Source organism: Alexandromys fortis, unplaced genomic scaffold (assembly GCF_014885135.2).
Source record: "Alexandromys fortis isolate MF-2015 unplaced genomic scaffold, M_Fortis_MF-2015_v1.1 scaffold_128, whole genome shotgun sequence".
NCBI classification, from domain to species: domain Eukaryota; kingdom Metazoa; phylum Chordata; class Mammalia; order Rodentia; family Cricetidae; genus Alexandromys; species Alexandromys fortis.
The window spans coordinates 2,438,229-2,457,851 of NW_026068012.1; the positions used below are offsets into that span (position 1 = coordinate 2,438,229).

At 48.5% G+C, this 19,623-nt stretch overlaps 1 protein-coding gene across 1 annotated transcript; it reads right to left on the reverse strand.

Moving 5' to 3' along the window:
* Positions 1–11,444: 11,444 nt before the first annotated feature.
* On the reverse strand, positions 11,445–15,353 carry Hmgn1 (high mobility group nucleosome binding domain 1). Its single transcript, XM_050162150.1, has 6 exons — positions 15,208–15,353; positions 15,031–15,060; positions 14,909–14,938; positions 14,764–14,814; positions 12,812–12,934; positions 11,445–11,644 (listed from the first exon to the last, which is right to left on the reverse strand). The coding sequence occupies exons 1-6, from the start codon at positions 15,220–15,222 to the stop codon at positions 11,600–11,602; spliced, it is 294 nt and encodes a 97-aa protein (XP_050018107.1). The 5' UTR covers positions 15,223–15,353; the 3' UTR covers positions 11,445–11,599.
* Between the last annotated feature and the right edge of the window lie 4,270 nt (positions 15,354–19,623).

A 19,623-nucleotide genomic window follows, 5' to 3' on the forward strand; every position in this document is an offset into this window, starting at 1 on the left:
ATGAATAAATCTTAAAACAAAAAAACCTGAACCCACAATGGTATACCAAGACAACTATTTTCATGAAGGAAATTTAGTTTGACCTAAATTTGTTTTATTCATTTATTTTGTTTGTTTCCAGACAGGGTTGCTCTGTGTAGTCTGGCTGTCCTGGAACTTGTTCTTGTAGACCAGACTTGCCTTGAACTCAGAGATCCTCCTAGATGCTGGGATTAAAGGCGTGCATCAGTAATCACAGCACGTGCTGGCAGGGATGAAGGAACCTTCGTAAATTGATGTTAGGAATGCAGCAAGGCACACTGAAAAGCAGGTTTCCAACTGGCAAGGTTGCTCAGCAGCTCCCAAGCCTGATGGCCTGAATTCAATCCCTGCGACCTACATGGTAAATTCCACAAGTTGTCCTCAGATACATAATTGTTAGAAGAAAAGATGTGTAGAGTGAGGAGGTGGTGGCACACTCCTTTAATCCCAGCACTCAGGAGGCAGAGGCAGGTGAATCTCTGAGTTCCAGGCCAGTCTGGTCTACAGAGTGAGTTCCAGGATTGGCTAGGGCTACACAGAGAAACCCTGTCTCAAAAAATACAAACAAGCCGGGCGATGGTGGCGCACGCCTTTAATACCAGCACTCGGGAGGCAGAGGCAGGGGGATCTCTGTGAGTTCGAGACCAGCCTGGTCTACAGAGCTAGTCCCAGGACAGGCTCCAAAGCCACAGAGAAACCCTGTCTCGAAAAACCAAAAAAAACAAACAAACAAACAAACAAACAAAACAAAAAAAAAACAAAGAAGGGAAGGAAAGAAAGAAAGAAAGAAAGAAAGAAAGAAAGAAAGAAAGAAAGAAAGAAAGATTGGTTAGAGCTATGATGGTAATCTCAGCACTCTGGCAGGAGGCTATGGCTGGTTAACCACAGCCAGGTGTACAAAGTGAAACCTGGTATCAAAAAAACAAAACAAAACAAAACAAAACAAAACAAAAAACAAACACTGGATTTGATGCTGTACACCTCTAATCCCAGTGGTTTGTTTGGAGATCGGGAGTTCATAGCTAGTCTCAGCTACACAGGGAGGGAGCCTGACCAGGGATGGTGAGGTGGCTCGGGAAAGGGGCCATGGTAAACGTGTCTGTTGCCCCAATCCCAGGGGCCCACATGGTAGGAGAGCACTGACTCGGAAAATTGTTTTCCGAGTTCCATATGTTTACTGTCACACTTGCACTTGCACATATAAGCACATATAAACACTAAATTGAAAAGTTTCTTCACCCCAAAGAGCTTCTCCACCGACGCAATAATCCTTATCAGACCAAATCAAATCAGATTAGAAAAAGCCCAGGTTTAATGGGTACAAACGCTCTCAGAAGGTTTTCCAGCACCCCCACCCCCACCGCCAGAGGAGACAGAAAGGAAGACCGGAAAATACCCTGTGGGAGTGGTCTTGAGCATCTCTGGGGAGGGGTCATCATTTGGCAGGTTTTCTTGGGGGCAGAGTCTGGACTGAGGCAACACCCAGGGGAGGGGGCTTGGGCTGGAGACTCTTTGCCTTGGGTATATGGATGCCTGGGGCCGGGGTGTGGCTTCCATCCAAACATTTCAGAGTCTTTGAATATATAGATGCCAGGACTGGAGCGACGCTTCCACCCAAACATAAATAAATACATGAAATTTGAATGTATGCTAAAATAAAAGCTAAGCATAAACTAAGCATCCAGGTGGGACGTACGTGTACAGGGTAGGTCTCTCAGATCTCGTGTATCCCAGGTCTGCCAAGCTGGCGACGTCCCCTGCCTGGTAACATCCGTGCAAGAAAGCTGCCAGGGAGCTAAAGTCATCACTCAGAGGAGAAATGCACACATGACTAACCCCACCCACTCGGTAAAACTGGGACGCCGAGGCTGGGTGAAGACGCCGGGAACCAAGGGCTGTGTAAAAAGTCACAGGAAGGGGACCTGTGCCCAGACTCTGTAAGCAGATTCCACCCTGAATGAAAGCTTTTGCTTTTGCTGATTTTAATCTGTGCTTTGTCATCTTGCTGGGATTTAAAGTCACCGGAGGAGCACGCACTGGGGCTTGCCTGTGAGGATTTGACGGGGGCGCTGGGAGTGTGGTGGCACCATTCCATTCCCTGGGCTGGGGTCCCAGGCTGAACAAGGAGAGCTGAGTGCCAGCATGCAGCCTCTGCTTCTTACCAGGGGCTGAAGTGGAACCAGGTGCCGTGCTCTTGCTCCATACCTTCCCGCCGCCACGCCCTCCCTCGCCAAGCCCTCTCCCGCCACGCCAAGCCCTCCTAACACAGACTATAGCTCCCCTTAAGCAGCAAGCCCAAGTGTGCTCTTGTCTTTAAGTTGCTTGTTACCAGGTATTTGGCTTACCACAATGGAAAAAGTAATTAAAACACATTATAATAAAACATAATCTCAACATTAGCTTTTTTTTTCTAAATCCTATGAGTCTTTCTGATAAACTGTCAAGCCTAAATGTTGCTCTGAGACCCACCCAAACCCAAGGGCACTTTACTCACATAGGTAGACTGAAATTTTCTCAATGAAACAGGACCCATATTCGACTCTTGTGTGAGAAAATACAGAAGTATGGCTTGTAACAAAAACCTATGTGTATGTCTAAGAATCTTGGTCATGAAATCATAAGAAAATGGAAAGAACCAAAATGATGTTCAAGTTATGAAAAGACAAAACTAACCCCTGGGACCGGGGATACTGGCTGGAAGACAGAGTCTGCGCCCTGGCTTCATCCCCAGGTTCCCAGCATTGACAAAGACATACTGATCTTTGGTAGCTAAACAAAGGCCTTAGGTGTGTGTTCTGTGACCTGAGGAAGGGAGGGGTGAACAGGTTGGGAGGGAATGAACAGGTGCTACGACAAACAGGAAGCCCAAGATTGGAACGTTTCACAAGATGCAAATTTTACCTCTCAGAAAAAAAAAAAGGAAAACCATAAGCAAATATTGAACTTTAATTAATAATATGTGTGCAGAAGCTGTAGGGGAAGTGTGCTCTGAAACAAGAGACCAAGACAATGGTCAGCAACAGAAGAGAAGGCACAGGATGGCAGGGTATACAAGAATCATCAAAAACACACACTGTAGCCGGGCGATGGTGGCGCACGCCTTTAATACCAGCACTCGGGAGGCAGAGGCAGGCGGATCTCTGTGAGTTCGAGACCAGCCTGGTCTACAAGAGCTAGTTCCAGGACAGGCTCCAAAGCCACAGAGAAACCCTGTCTCGAAAAAACAAAACAAAAAACAAAACACACACAGACACACACACTGTAACGCCAGGCGGCAGTGGTGGCGCACGCCTTTAATCCTAGCACTCTGGAGACAAAGACACTTGGGTCGTTGTGAATTCAAGGTCAGCCAGGTCCACGGATCACGTTCCAGCACAGCCAACGAGGTTCATAAAGGGACCCCGTCTCAAAACAAACAAAAAAAACACAAATTGAAGGGCACATTGGTATTTTCTACAAAATCTCCCAACTTCACTCTTTATGTGAAAATTCCATAGAAGACAGGAGATAAACACTGCAGCCCAGGCTGGGGACACTTGGTTACTGTTTCCTAGGAACTTAAGTCAGGTCGTGTTGCTCTGTGGGTCTGACCGGTTTTCTGATTTATCCAGCGAAGCTCTGCTTTTGCCAAAGCTTGGAGCTTCCCTCTTTCTCTAGAGCTCCGCCCCCGACCCGCCCTGCCAAGTGTTGGAACTCTCTGCCTGTGTAACTCAAATGGCAGCCCCCTCTCCCGGACCCTTTTCCCCTTGTGGGCAGCTGATGGAATTTATAGTTGCCGCTCTGGGAGTTTTCTTTTAAACTCTAGTAAAATCTGTCTTGTGCTTTGGGGAGGAGGAGAAAGAAACTTAAAATTTAGGCAGACTAAACTCCGTTCACATTCTAGCTAAGCAGCTTTTCATGTTCATTGTGACCACAGTGCTCTTTTTGTCCAAATTAAGAAACACACATGGAGCCTGTGTCATACAGGGACGTATTCTGTAGCCCAGGTTGGCCTCAAACTCATGGTAGTCCTCCTGCCTCAACTTCCTGAATGCTGGGATCACAACCTGGCTGAAAGAGAGCATGTGTACCCTAGCTAATTGACTATCACAGGAGAAATCCAATGGGAAGCATCAGTGTAGACTAGGAGATACAAGAAAGCTCCAAAAAGCCATTTCAATATACAGTCAATTTAGACGAAGCAAAACGAAGGCATCCACAGTGGAAGAAAGGCCCAGAAACAGGAATGGGTGCCACATGAGGGGCTGATGGAAGGAGAGGTCTCTAATGGTCACACATTGTGAATCCCTCAAGACAGGTTTGTGGTTGAACTCTAAGACCTGTTTGAGCAATCTTCTAACTATGTAGCTCTGGCTGTCCTGGAACTCTGAAGACCAGGCTGGCCTTGAACTCACAGAGATCCACACCACCTCCCCCGACTCCAGCGTTAGGATTAAAGGCGTGTGTCTGAGCTATGGCTTGAGCAGTCCTAGGTGTGTGTGCACACGTGGACAGCAGAGATGGCTTCTGAAAGTTTGTTCTTTGCTTTCACCAACCATAGAGATCTCAGGGATCAAACTCAGGACAGCGGCTTTGGTGGCAAGCACCTTTTCCAGTGAGCCATCTGCAGGAGACAGCATTTTGTGGCACTGAGGGTCGAATGTAGGCCTCAGACATGCCAAGCAAACACCGTTCCACTGAGCTATATCCCATTTCATATTCTCTCTTTATTTGGAGACAAGTTCCAGGTAATTTGCCCAGGCTAGCCTTGCGCTTCTCTTGGCTGGTCAGAACTGAACTTGAGAGCCTCTGTGTCAGATGCCAGGTAGCTGGGGTGACAGGCTTATGCCACCAGGGCCAGCTCTCACAACTCTCCTATTAAAACCTTTTTTCTTTTCTTTTTCTTTTTAAATATTTATTTATTTATTATGTATACAATGTTCTGTCTGTATGCCTGCAGGCCAGAAGAGGGCACCAGACCCCATTACAGATGGTTGTGAGCCACCATGTGGTTCCTGGGACTTGAACTCAGGACCTTTGGAAGAGCAGGCCATGCTCTTAACCTCTGAGCCATCTCTCCAGCCCTCCTCTGTGACTTTGGAGCCTGTCCTAGAACTAGCTCTTATAGACCAGGCTGGCCTCGAACTCACAGAGATCCTCCTGCCTCTGCCTCCTAAGTGCTGGGATTAAAGGCGTGCACCACCTATCTCAAAACAAAACAAAATAATGAAAAACACCCTTACAAATCAGAGCCTTGGCCAGGTGGTGGTGGATCACACCTGTAATCTCAGCACCCGTGAGGCAGAGGCAGGTGAATCTCTAAATTCAAGGCCAGTCTGAACTACAGAGCGCGTACAGGACAGCCAAGGCTTCACAGAGAAATCCTGTCTCAAACAGAACAAAACAAAAAGCAGCAGCAAACGGGAGCCTTGTCTCCCAGGTGCAGTCAGGATTAACCATCACAGAATCAGCGATGTGGTCACTTTGCTTAAGCATCCAAGCACACAGGTTCTCACCTCCATGCACCCTACTCCAGGCAGGGATACTGGCCTGGTGTACACATCCTGAACCTCAGATTTGGAGAGGCTGAGTCGGGAAGATGCAGGACTTCAAAGCCAGCCTTGGCTACAAATGGGGTTAAGAAATTAGGGTGCCGGGCAGTGGTGGCACACACCTTTAATCTCAGCCCTCGGGAGACAGAGGCCGGCGGATCTCTGTGAGTTCAAGGCCAGCCTGGTCTACAGAGCTAGTTCCAAGACAGGCTCCATAGCTACAGAGAAACCCTGTCTCAAAAAAACAGACAAAACAAAAAGAAAAAAAGATGTCAGGGCTGGGGATATAGTTGAGTGGGTAGATACTTCTGCCATTTCCTTGGCACCATATGAAGCAGGCACGCCGACACAAGCCTGCTGACACACGCCTGCCGCCACACGCCTGCTGGCACACGCACACCAACACGTGCCTGCCATCAGAGGCAGAAGCAGCAGCAGTTCACGGTCATCCTCAGCTGTTAGGGAGTTGAGACCAAGTGGGATGGTGGCGCCCAGGCTCAAAGGGAAGCAGAGCAGCCAGCTGCTATTCACCTCTACGGAACCCTCAGATTGAATGGTCTCCGCCCAGCCATAGCCCTTCCTGTGTCCACCTCCGTAGCATTGGGATTAAAGGTGTGAGCCACCACCGCCTGACTGTTTCTGTCTGTTTCTGCCTCCCAAGTGCTGGAATAAAAGGTGTGCGCCACCACTGACTGACCTCTCTGACTAGCTAGTGGCTTGCTCCACACTCTGGTCCCCAGGCAAGCTCTATTTGTTATAATAGCACAAATATCACCACAATTTATTATGTAAGTGGGTGTTTTTGGTATGCATGTATGTCTACACACCACAAGAAAGCATCCAATCACAGGACTACAGTCTTAGACAGTTGTGAGCCACAAGTGGGTGCTAGGAATTGAATCCAGGACCTCTGGAAGGGCAGCCATCTCTCAGGCCCAAGGAATTTTAATTTTCCTGCCTCATCTCCCAGAACGCTGAGATTACAGCCATGTAGCACTAAACCAGGCCTTTTGAGAAGAAAGTTTTAGAGAACATCTTACTACATCTTACTTATTGGTGTGAATATGTGTCTGTGCACTACAAAGGACACGCGGAAGGCACAGGAGAACTTGCAGGTATAGGTTTTCTCCTTCTGCTATTGGGTTTGAGGCCCAGACTCAGGCCGCCTGGTTTGGAGGCAAGCACCTTCACCGAGTGAGCACCTCACCACTCTTCCCGGCACTGAGATATCACCCTAATAATAGACCGTGTGTCTTTGGACAGGCCTGTGTCGTTAATCTTTTCTTCTCTAACTGCTGTGAGGGATCCCGTTACACCACACTTGAAAAGATCTTTTGGAATGGGGCAGGACGACTCTCCTCTTAATCAAATGCTTTTATCAGAAGTTTTGGGGGCTGGAGAGTTGGCTCAGAGGCTGCACGCAACCGTGAGGAGTGGACTTTGGGCCCCAGCACCCACATGACAAGCCAGGTGTTTTGCACACCCCAGCAGTGATGTGGGCAGAGACTGGAGAGAATCACCGAGGCTTGCTCGTTTCCAGCCCAGCCAAGAAACAGCCCTATCCCAAAGAAATAGCTGGAAAGATAGAGGACACCTGACATCGTCCCTGGCTTCTGTATGTGAACACAGGCACCTGTCACCAACACACACGTGTACACACAGAGAAATGAATCCTTACAGAGTATGTATAATTGTTTGTACTTGTGTCTGTATGGAGGTATATGCAATGAGTGCAATGGGGGTCCCTGCAGGCCAGAGCCATCAGCTCCCCAGAGCTGGAGTTACAGGCAGCTGTGATCACCTGACATGAGTGCCAGAATCACTCGGGTTTCATCCCCAACACTCAGACGGAGACTCACAACTATAACTCCAGTTCTAGGGATCTGGCACTCTCTTCTGACTTTCAGGGGCACCAGTAATGCTTATAGTGTAGGCACCAGGAAGGCAAGAACACTTACACACATATAATACAATCTTTATTGGTGTTATACCTTAAATCTGAAATGTAGGCCTATGGTCCTCAGCTGGCAAGGCCTCTGGGGGGGAGGGTTGGGTCCTAGCTAGAGAGGGGGCGTTACTGGGGAAGACTTTTGAGGTTAGGGCTTCTTTCAGCACAAACTCTGCTTCAGGATCCCCGACATGTGAGCCAATTAGCTGCACTTCCCAGTTCCCACCACTCCAGCTGCCATGCCTTCCTCATGGTGGGCTGACCTCTTGCTGTGAGTCAAACAAAGCTGACAGATTCGCCTGCCCCTGCCTCTGCCTTGCATACTGGGACAAAGGCACGTGCCACCACCATCCAGCAGGTTTTCATTTTTTAAATTTATTATTATATTGCCTGCATGTGTATGTGTGCTTCATGTATTTGCACCAAGAGTCAGGTCCTTGGAACTGAGATTCCAGATGACTAGATGTGGGTGCTGGGAACTGAACCCAGGTCATTCGCTGTAGCACAAATACAAACCCAGAGACAGATATTGGGGTCCAAGCTGAAAATCAGAAAAGCAAAGCAGCCAACCACTAGAGAGTTCTCACCTCTTATGCTCAGACTGAAAGGGGAGAGCCACTGAACCTCAGACTGAGACTGAGACCCTGAGTTCCTGTCTCTTCCCATTTACATTCCTCTCTAGTGCTGGGATTAAAGTCCTACACCACCACTGCCTGGCCTGTACAGTTAACTAGTGTGGCTGGCGTTGCACTCTGATCTGCAAGCAAGCTTTATTTATTCAAACACAAAGTATCACTATAATTTGCAAGAGCAGCAAATGCTGTCAACGTTTTTAGATAAAGATGCCCCAGTAGAGACTCTTCTTAAGGCTGTCAGCTTTCACTCACACCCCCTTTTATAGCAAGGAATCCAGCCATGGCATATATTCTTTGTAAATGGCTTGTTTTTGATGATGAATAAGGTATTATGAGCTAGTCATGGAAGGGCAGAGCTCACTTCAGTGGCTATGAGGCCACTGCATACAGACACATTCAATTAACTTTACTGAATGTAATACCTAGTTCCCATTGGCTTCAAAACCAAAGCAAAGCAGAGTGAAAACAACGCACAGCTAAGGCTTATGTACACTTACCGAGGGTGGCATCCTGCACATTGAAAACATCTCTGTGTTTTAGTATGTGCCTGCATGTCTGTGTCTGTGGACCCTTTGTGTGCCTGGTATCTACAGTCCTAGAGAAGTTTCCCATCCGGAGCTGGAGCTACACATGGCTGTGGCCATGCTGTGGGTGCTGAGAGCTCAACCCAGGTCTTCTGCAAAAGGAGCCAACTGGGAACAAATGCTTGGACTGTTGAAACCAGCGACATACCTCCTCCGAGGCCAGACCTCCTAATCCTTTCTTCTCAAACAGTGCCTTCGACTGGGGAGGCATTCAAACATATGAGCTTATGAGGCTGTGCTCATTCGGACTACCACAGAACCTACCTAAAGCCATTTTCCAACATGGTTATTGGCATCATGAACAAGAGCTGCCCATTCCAATCATCCACTTACATTGGTAAAGCAATTTTCTGTTCAACAAAACAGTCTCAAAGTCAAAACACATCAGGGATTAGTCCCCCAGCTTGTCACTTATCGGGGAACACCAACCCCAGGACTTCTAGGCACCGCATCACCCTATGGCCCACCATTCCATACCTGTCCTTCCTCACACGCCACCTCAAGACCCTCAACTTTACCCACACCAGCACCTGCAAGCTAAGGGCAGAACCTTCATGAGATTTCCTGTTGTCCCCTCTCCCTCAACAGGCTTCAGTAGTCCAGGCTGGCCTTGAACCGCTGTTGCTTCAGGTCATCTAGAAGCTACACACTGGTTGCAATGATGGCTGTTGGAACTGAGTGGAACACAGGAATGGTGTCTCCAATCCTTATTTAAAATTCTGCTGGTATGTGTACCATGTGCAGCCCCAGGCCTGTGCAGCTCAGGGGAGGGCATTGCTCATGCCCTGAACTCCATCACGATGATTTCCTCATGTAGGTGGGTCATCTATGTGTTACTTTCATCGGTTAATAAAGAAACTGCCTTGGCTTTTTGATGGGGCAGAATTCACATAGGTGGGTGTAGACAGAACAGAATGCTGGGAGAAAGAAAGCAGAGTCAGGCAGACGCCATGATTCCCCTTCCCGAGATGGATGCTGGCAAGCCACGACCTCATGGTGGCATACAGATTATTAGATATGGGTTAGTCAATAAGAGGCTAGAACTAATGTGCCAGGCAGTGTTTAAACGAATAGTTTCCGTGTAATTATTTCAGGTGTAAACTAGCCGGGGAGCCGGGATCCTGGTGGGAAGGCAGCCCGCCACTTCCTTTTGCAACATCTCCAAGAATAGAAAGTGCTCTTGATTACTAAGCCATCTCTCCAGCCCTAAAGAGCAACTTTTAAAACAGCTTTAAGGGCATGATGGCATGGTAACGCCAGCCCTTGAGAGGCACAGGTGTACCTCCGTGGGTTACATGACATGGCAACCCCAGCCCTTGAGAGGCACAGGTGAATCTCCGTGGGTTACACAATAAGCTCCAGGACAGTCAAGGCTGTGCAAGAAGTGTGAGGAGCTAAGCTCGGGTCCCCATAACTTCCTGTCGGCCAGCCTAGCTGGGTTGCAGGCATCCTTCAGCCTTAACCCCCAAGGTAGCCACAAATCTATGCTATTGAACCTGGTTGTAGAACTTTTTCCCATTCATTTGGTGGTGTTAGGTAGACTCCAATACTCAGATGCTGGGTAAACACTAACACCAAGTTATAGTCCCGCGCCCACAGATCTCCTATGTGCTCTTGCCCAGGAATACAGATCTAACCAATAGCAGAGAACATTTCCCTAGCATCTAAGGCAAGAAAATCAATTCAAAGTCATCCACAGCCACTAAACAAATTTAGAGGCCAGTCTGTTACATGAGACTGTCTCAAGAAATGTGTCAAGTGAGGGGTTGTTTATCAACCCGGTTTCCAGTCACCACTAAGTTTAACACGCAAGAGAGCAGAAGCCACTGTACAGCTATAGACCCAAGTGCTTGAGGAGTCAAGGCCAGTATGCACATCTCAAGAATCAGAGAAGCCATGTGTGATGGCACATGCCTTTAATCCCAAACAGGCAGGAGACAAAAAGCAGGAGGATACCTGACTTGAGGCCAGCCTTGTCTAGAATGAGTTCCAAGACAGCCAGGGGTACACAGAAGGAAAAAATAAAAAAACAAAAACAAAACAAAAAAAAACAAAAAAAGGGAAGTTAATCAGAAAATTAAACCAATCTGGCACTTTCAAATACTCTTTCACAACGGAGATTTTATTGGTTGAGGAGTAAAGTACACAGACATTTCAATTCTTAAAACATGTACCCAAACTCTGAGGAGTCATACATTGTGTTCACGTACCCAAAAGAGCCATGTGTTGTTTCAAGTGATGTTCCACCCCCAAACTTGGCAAGTCTTCCCCAAGACCTCACATAATAAGCTGCTCACAATCCTCAACTCCACTGACTCACCATTTTATGCCACGCACAGGACACACTCCCAAGTTCAATGTTTCACAGCACATTGTTACACTTGTTAGGAAAATGGACTGCCATAGGCAGACAGTCCTGACAGGGTAAGGACCAAGGAGTGGGTTTTTAGCCAACAGTTCTACAAAACACGACACTGGATATAACGGAAAATATTGCAGACACAAACGCACGACCGAGACTCCAAATTACCACTTAGTATATGCTTTGTGTTGTAGGATATAAAACTAGCCCCCTCTACGGAATGTTATGGTGACCCCCGAGACAGTCACAGCCTCTCTTGATTCAGTATCCTGCTATTTTCTGGTTGTACCAAAAAAAAAACAACCAGCAAGTGATTTAACCTCTTAAAAAAATCATTTACACTTAAAAAATGGGATGAGGCCCACACTTAAAAAATGGGATGAGGCAGGATTTCTCCCCACCTTTTAAAAATGTTTCTAGAGCTACTAAAAAACTCGCATTTACAAAATAGTCGATAAAAATATTCCTCTGGATTGTACAAGAAGGGAGGCAGGGACACTGACAGACATGATGGATGGTTAGTCGGACTTGGCTTCTTTCTCTTCTCCTTCAGAGGCTGGACTCTGCAAACCACAGGAAAAGAAAGATCAAGTACACCATATGCCACGGCCACAATCAACACTTAACACAGCACAGCATGGATGCCATTTCTTTCCTTTCCTTGAGACACTGTCCTTCATACAGCCCGGGCTATCTTGGAATTTATTTCTTACAACAGGCTGGCCTCAAGCTCAGAGATGTACCTTCCTCTTCTCCCAGAGTGCAGAGATTAATGGTGTGTGTCACTATGCCTGTCCATTTTCTTTTTCTTTTGGGTTTTTGAGACAGGGTTTCTCTGTGTAGCCCTAGCTGTCCTGGAACTCACTCTGGAGACCAGAGTTCTGCCTACCTCTGCCCCGGAGTGCTGGGATTAAATGTGTGCACTACCACCTGGCCAAGGCTCGGGTCTGGAAGGGTTTTTTTCAAACTGAGATACAAACATCTGACCACTAAGAGCCCCAGACAAGCGAGTTCAAGGTCAGCCTGGTCTATACAGCCGGTGCTACATAAAATACTCCTATAATACTGTTCCAGTTGGAGACTGAGTTGGTAGGTGAAGTCACACAGGATAACCAGAGTGCTAATCCTCAGCACCCATCAGAGCCAGGTGAGTGCTGCAGGCTGTCTATAATCCCAGCATGCAGGAAAGCTTCATCTATCAAGGGATCCCATTAAAATACAGAAAATGGAGAATAACAAAGATCACCATGTCAAGTATGTATGTACGGACACCACATGAAACCCATCATTCCAATTTGCCTTCCTAAGCTTAACAAGTACATCAAAAGGTTAGAAAAATAAGAATTGTGGGCGCAACAAAAGCTAGTTGCTGTTAGCCTGGTGGCTCATGCCTGGAATCCCAGTAGCTGGAGGCTGAAGCAGATGCATCATTTCAGAATTAGACTACAGAGACTATCTCTAAAGGACAGAACATCTGTTACCAAAACCTTACACATCAGGCAGTGCTGGTGCATGCCTTTAATCCCAGCATTTTAGGAGGCTGAGGCAGGCAGATCTCTGCGAGTTCAAGGGCAGCCTGGTCTACAAAGTGTTAGAAGAGCCAGGGCTGACATACTGAGAAATCCTGTCTCGAAAAACAGAATCAAACCCTAATCTGCTACATCCAAGATTCAATTTAACATCTGTTGCCCCAAACCCAACATGAACGCATGCAGGTGTCCTCTTCTGACCTGGTTCTCGGTCTCTCCGTTCTCTGCGGGCAGATCCGTGGTTTGCTGGTCGGCCACTTCAGCTTGTTTGCCCTTTGCTCCCCGCTTCCCTTTTGCTTGCACTTTTTTATCCGATGACTTATCCTGAAACAAGAGTAAGAGAACATCTTAACACACTTTTCACTTAATTTTGACTTGATACAGACTGTATCCACAATGGGTATAACAATGTATCTTGTGAGACAACCCCAGACACTCAGAAACACAGCCTTGGTATCGGACAACTTGAGATTCACCCCAACAAGGAGACCATGAGTCCTGAGAGTCACCATCACACCTCATTAACTGAGATTCAGCCTAAAGCCTATGCTGAACTCCCCACAGCACCGTGGCCATTACCACACATCAGAGCTTAAATGCAGAAGTCTTCTAACCCTACCAATCCAGCAATGTCTTTTAAGCATGAATAATCCACCTGCCACACACTGCTCTGAAAAGATCAGTGGCGCACACCTTTAATCCCAGCACTTGGGAGGCAGAGGCAGGTGGATCTCTGTGAGTTCAAGACCAGCCTGGTCTACAGAGCTAGTTCCAGGACAGGCTCCAAAGCCATAGAGAAACCCTGTCTCGAAAAACAAAAACAAAACAAAAAACAAAAAAAAAAAAAAAAAAGGAAGAAAGAAAGAAAAGCTTAGTGATCCCCGCCTCCTAAAACCAAAGCAACAAAAAGAATCAGTTCTCTGTTAAGATTATGGTTGTGGTACTAACATATACGTGTATCAATAATTGGATGCAGGGCTGGAGAGATGGCTCAGCGGTTAAGAGCACTGCTTGCTCTTCCAAAGGTCCTGAGTTCAGTTCCCAGCAACCACATGGTGGCTCACAACCATCTGTAATAAGATTTGGTGCCCTCTTCTGGCCTGCAGGCATACATGCAAAATACTAAGAATACTGTATACACAATAAATAAATAAATCTTTAAAAAAAAAAAAATTGGATGCAATAAAAGCCAAATTCCTTATGGGCGCTGGTGACTTACATGACTTAAAGGCACCCAAGGTAAACAAGAGAACCAACACTGTCTTAAGGGAATGTGGAGGGCGGGGTTCCATATAGTACAGTGACTTCATTCGACCCACTCTGTTTTATCTTCTTTTGTTTTTTTGAGACAGAATTTCTCGGTGTACCACCATTGGTTGTCCTCAAACTTGCTTTGTAGACCAGGCTGGCTACAAACTCACAGAGATTCGCCCACCTCTGCCTCCCAAGTGCTGGAATTAAAAGCATGTGCCACTACTGCCCAACGGCATGAGAAAGTCTTAGTTGATGGTATTGTCGCCATTTCTAGAAGCTGTGTTTAAAAAGACCACTAACAGGTAATGGGAGAGACAGTTCAATTCCCAGGACTCACCTGATGGCTCAAAGCTGTTAGACCCTATTTCGGCCTGTGATAAGCGCGCGTGCGCGCGCGCACACACACACACACTCATACATACTTACAACAGCCACTATCCCAACAGTTCAGTTTCTACTCATGTCCACAAGATGTTCTTTTCCTCTAATTACGTACACGCATATGTGCCTGTGCTGGCTGTGCCTGAGGAGGCCAGAAGAGGTTATCACACCTTTTTATCCCCTGGAGCTGTCACTCAAACAGATCCAGGTCCCTCTGTAAAATCAGTGTGCGCTCTTAACCAGTGAGTCATCTCTTCGGCTCATAACATGCTTCTGAGTTCTTAAAAAAGGCCTGTACTTGTGTCTGTGCATCGCGCGCATCTGGGGCTGGAGACCTCTAGGAACAGGAATGATGGACGTTCGTGAGCTGCCCTGTGGGTGCTGGGGACTGAACTCAGGTCCTCTGCAAAAACCAAACGCGCACAACTGCTAAGGATGTACCCAGCCGCCCGCAATGACCTTCCAGGAGCCTCAACTTCAACCGAGCGGCCTGCCTACACTTCCGTTTCCAAACCTACCTTTCCCGCGGCCTTTTTCGGCTTCGCGTCCACCTTGGCAGGGGCGGGCTTCTAGGGAGAGGGGACAAAAAGAAAGGTAAGAGGCGGCGAGCGGTCCTGCAGAGCGCGGCCCCGCTCGCTCCCGCCCCGGCCCCGCGGTACTCACGGCCGACAGCCTCGCGGAGCGGCGCTTGGGCTGCGGAGAGAGAAAGCAGGGTGAGCGACGCGACGCTGCGACCGCACCCCCGCCGCCCTGCCCGCCCCGGCCCGCCCGAGGCCCGCGCTCACCTCCGCCTTCGCCGCTCCGTCCGCGTTAACCTGCAGAAAGAGCGAGCACCGGAGAACAATGCGGCCGCGTGACGTCACGCGAGCGGCCCGCGCCCCCCGAAGATTCCCGAACCCGCACCCCGCTCCGGCCCGACCCCCGCTCGGGGCTCCGCCGCCCGTCCCTCCCGCCGCGCTCACCTTCCTCTTGGGCATCTTGGCGGCGCTGGATGGGAGGCGCGTGCGAGGCCGAACCTGTCACGGAGCCGCCGCCGCACGGTCTGCTGCGACCCGCCGCGGGGGCGGTGGGAGAACCGGATGGAACCGGATTGGGGCCCGCCCCCCTCTCCCCCGCGCCTCCCCGCGGGCCGGGCCGCCCCCCGCCCCCATTGGCTGCGAGGCCCGCCGGCGCCCGAGACCGCGTCCCCGCATAGGCGCGGCGGCCTGTCACTCCGCAGCCTCGCCCCGCCCCCGGGGCCCCTCACTCGGCGGGCGCGACCCCGACCGAGGGGCGGGCCGGAGCCGCCCGACCCCGCTAGGTAGTTTGTTTGAAGCCGACTGCAAAAGTGCGGTCTGCGCGCTGATTCGCGGGGGCGTGTCACGTGGTGCCGCGTCGCCCTCCCACAATGCCCTGGGCGGCTGGGTCTCCAGTCAGCCGCCTGCCCGCTTGCCCTGCGAGGCTTCCCCGAACGCCCGCCTAACGGGGTCTGCACCACGATGGCTGTGGCTGGGGTTCGGCTATGCCTAGGCGAGGTTCGCCATGAAATGCCCGTGGACGTGCAGGCGCGGGCTGGGGCGGACAAGCAACCTGGCCGGTGGTGCAGACGCGCGCGCGGAGCGGGCAGGTCGCGCAGGCGCAGCTTCTTCCTCGCGCCTTCACCAGCCTCGTGTTGGTGGGATCGGTGTGTTTTTAATGCAGCTTGGTGAGGTTTTAGCGCATGCAGATGTCGGGATCTCGGGCTTGAGTTCCTGCCCGCCGGCATCATCCCCGAGAAGTCACCCACTGCAGACTAATGTCCCCCTCTTCCGTGCTTAAGTGTGTGCAGGAATCGCACCGCCCCTTCCGAACCTAGCGCTCCGCTCAGCCGCGGTGGGTTTACCTCTGAATTCCCGAAGCCAGGAAGATTGTGCATAACTTTCTTTGTTTAAGGAAAGCAGTTAATGTTGAGGCCGACCTGCAGACATATGACTGCTGCTCGATTGTAACAAATATATATGTCTTTACCTACTCTAAAGCTTGTTGATAGGAGAGGGAATTCGGATCTTTTATTTCTTGGCACTTAGAAGATTTTAATGCAGATATCTTAAGTCCCCTACCCAGTAAAACCTTGGTTTTTTTTCTGCTGCATTCTACCAATTAGAAGGCCTGAAGCAGTGACCCCCTGAGCCAAGTCTTTTCAGCCTAGCTAACTGAATTAAAACTGTGAGGTCGAATCCCAGCCATTGGGGAAAAGACACTGTCACCACCTGAGTTAGGATAAAAACTAAATGCATTTCCTGTCTCTGTTCTATCTTCTGATTGTACCCTCTTGATTTGGATCTCTTGAATTCGAGACCAGCCTGGTTTACAGAACAAGTTCCAGGACAGACAAAGCTACAAAGAGGAACCCTGTCTCAAAAGACACCACCACCACCAAAAAAAAAAAAAAAAAAAAAAACCCATAAACTACCAGAGATGACCAAGCCGACACAGTTTATAGCCAACTCAAAGCCTTTATTAAGGCTACACTCCGGTCGGTATTCGGGACCCAAGTGTAGCCCAGATCATTTAGAACGAGGGCCTGCCTGCCTGCCTGTCCACCCACCCTCCCTCCCTCCTTTTTTCTTCTTTTAGACAGGGTTTCTCTGTAGCTTTAGAGCCTGTCCTGGAGCTCACTTTGTAGACCAGGTTGGCCTCCAATTCACAGAGATCCACCTGTCTCTGCCTCCCAAGTACTGTGATTAAAGGCCTGCGCCACCACCACCCAGCGACCTAGGGGTTTTTAACGACAAAACCCACATCCTGGTATCTCCCTCAGCAGCTGTAGGGAGAGGTTTTCATAAGCAGTTTAATGGGAACTAAGTTACCTGGGACATTTTGGCCTTCCTAGAGTAGTTTCCCACAGCATTTTCCATTAAGAAGATCAAATTCTAGTTCAATCCAAAATGACCTGAGCAAGGATACAAGATGGAGGAACCCCTGCACTACCTTTTCCTGTCACATTTCCCACTGTGGGCATGAATCAAATCATTAGCTAGTCCTATGGTAAGGGGATACAGCCGGCTCTAAGGACTAAGCGCTTAGCTGAGTTTATTATTGTGGGAATTCATTCCGCCAAACCACAAATATATAGTTGGCCATGCAGTTGAGTATACAAGGTCCCATCATTAGTCTGATCAGAATAAGAATCAATGGTTTAGCTGATGCTGACAGTCAGGTGGTCAACCACGGGGGCCAGGCAAACAGAGACTCCTCCTTTCTTTGAGGTGTTCTCTGACCATGGCAAGGTTTTCACTAACTACCACTGATGGGTTAGCACCGAAACAAGCTCCCCTGAGGCTGTGCAAAGTCCTCCCTGCGTCATTAAAAGAGGGTTCAGCCTCCTTCCCTTCCGTAGGACTACCTTTGTGAGGGAGTCAAGTCAGCTGTCCAGCCTGGAAATAGAATTCTCCAGATGGCCTAAATCTACATCTATCTGGAAACAGCTCCTCAAAGTTTTGATTCCCAACAATCAAGGCTGAGGTGCCTACGACAGCTTTAGTGGCTATTCCTGCCTCTATTAGAATCAGAACCAGAATTGGGGTCCATTTGACCTTCATTAACATTACACATGGCTAATAAGAGCTCCTCCCTCTTCTCCATTATAGGCAGACAGCTGGAGGATAACAGACCTTTCCTCAGTCCATTGGTACAAACCAGCCAGGTAACGACGACATGATGCAGGGACCTAGTCCTTGGTAGACCACACATAAAATAATTCCTGAAGGCCTTTTTCTTTTTTACAATTTGCAGGCCAGTCTTCTCCACAACCTCATTTTCTGACCCCCCCCCCCCGTTTGTCTACACCTAGATTGTTCCATCTCTGGAAGGGACATAAGAGAGCAGAAATTGACTCAAAGTTTCCCATCTGTGGTGTTTCTGAATCCCTGCATCCAGGGTTGGGGTGGATGGGGATTGTGTCCCCTGCCATAGTAAACCCTGGGCATTTTCACCTTTATCTTTAAGGGGCCTGAGTCCAGATCCATCTGTCCTTCTCCTTAGTGGCTTTTCGTGCTCCCTCCCCCAGGGGATGACACCAGCCTCCTTTCCAGACTCCAAAGAAGGATGAGTCTGCTGTCTGGCGGCATCTATCATCCTTGCTATCCTGTTTGGCCAGTCCTTATTCCTCCAGTCAGTCTAGCCCCAGGGTGTATTACCTGCAGTCCAGTAAACTGGGTTACCAGGACTGGGAGAGGCCTCATGTTAGACCCGAGGGGGCTAAAAAACATTTCCATGACTGTCTGATTAAAGTGCACAAGGGACTGGCCAGATGACTGCCTTCCCCTAAGTCGGGGTTTCAGAGAGCAGCCCCTCACTGTCTTTTAAGGTCTCTTTTGTGGGGAAGGGTTAGGGTTGGTAGAAAACAGCTGTTGAGATGATTGTCTCTTAGCAACTGGACAGAGGCATGGGGGACTTGGCTCGAGGCTGCCTGTAGAAGAGAAAAATGCAAGAATACGTCATAGAAGGGGAGTCATCAAGATAACTGGGAAGACACATTCTCGGAAGGCAAAAGGGCAACCATATATCACCGGTTCCAGAGTTTAGCAAAAGTGGATATACGTCATGGAATACAAATTCAGCATAGGTTGAAGAACATAGTTTCTAGGACACTTTAGGCTTAGGAAACAGAAACTTATTCTTGTAAGGTAAGGAGACAGTAACCATGGATAAGGATGTGGTACAGAGACAGTAACAATGTATAACAGTGTGGTAAGGAGACAGTAACAATGGATAAGGATGTGGTACCGAGTCAGTAACAATGGATAACAATATGGCTCCTGCTTCGGTTTCACATTCACCTCCTCTACGGCCACCTTTGCAGCTCTATTGCCTCTGGCTTCTGTGGAATCCCCTTTTTGGTGGCTGTGGTTTTGGGATGGCTCTCTCTCCCTTCCATTTAGATCTGTTTCTCCAAGCAACAGAGCTGATGGAAACATACTTCTTGTATAGGGAGGCACACAGTCATACAGAGACACATAATAAAGACAAATAGCCACCACACATTCAGACACCAGAGCAGACAAGGGGAATCAGAGGAGGTCTCATACATATCTTGGACACAGGATCTATAGTCCTGTCTGACCTTCCTTCTTTTTTTTTAACCAGATATTATTGAAATATAATAAATAACCAAACTGAATTCCAGAGGGGTCAGATCAGATGACTTTCAATGCCCCCCTCTTTTTTTTCTCTTCTGGGTGGCAGCATCCATGTGCCTCCAGAGCAATTGGCAACAATCACTCACAGAGGATTTCCTTGGGGCCCAGGGACATCTCAGGGTGCACACTTTTTAAAAAAATATTTATTTATTTATTTATTTATTTATTTATTTATTTATTATGTATACAATATTCTGTCTGTGTGCATGTCTTGAAAGA

What these genes read in the sequence shown, in the direction of transcription:
- Hmgn1 (XM_050162150.1), bottom strand. An exon ending in ACGGAGCGGCGAAGGCGGAG is followed by an intron (nt 14,939 to 15,030) that starts GTGAGCGCGGGC and finishes CTCTCTCCGCAG; the next exon opens with CCCAAGCGCCGCTCCGCGAG. An exon ending in ACGGAGAGACCGAGAACCAG is followed by an intron (nt 11,645 to 12,811) that starts GTCAGAAGAGGA and finishes TGTGGTTTGCAG; the next exon opens with AGTCCAGCCTCTGAAGGAGA.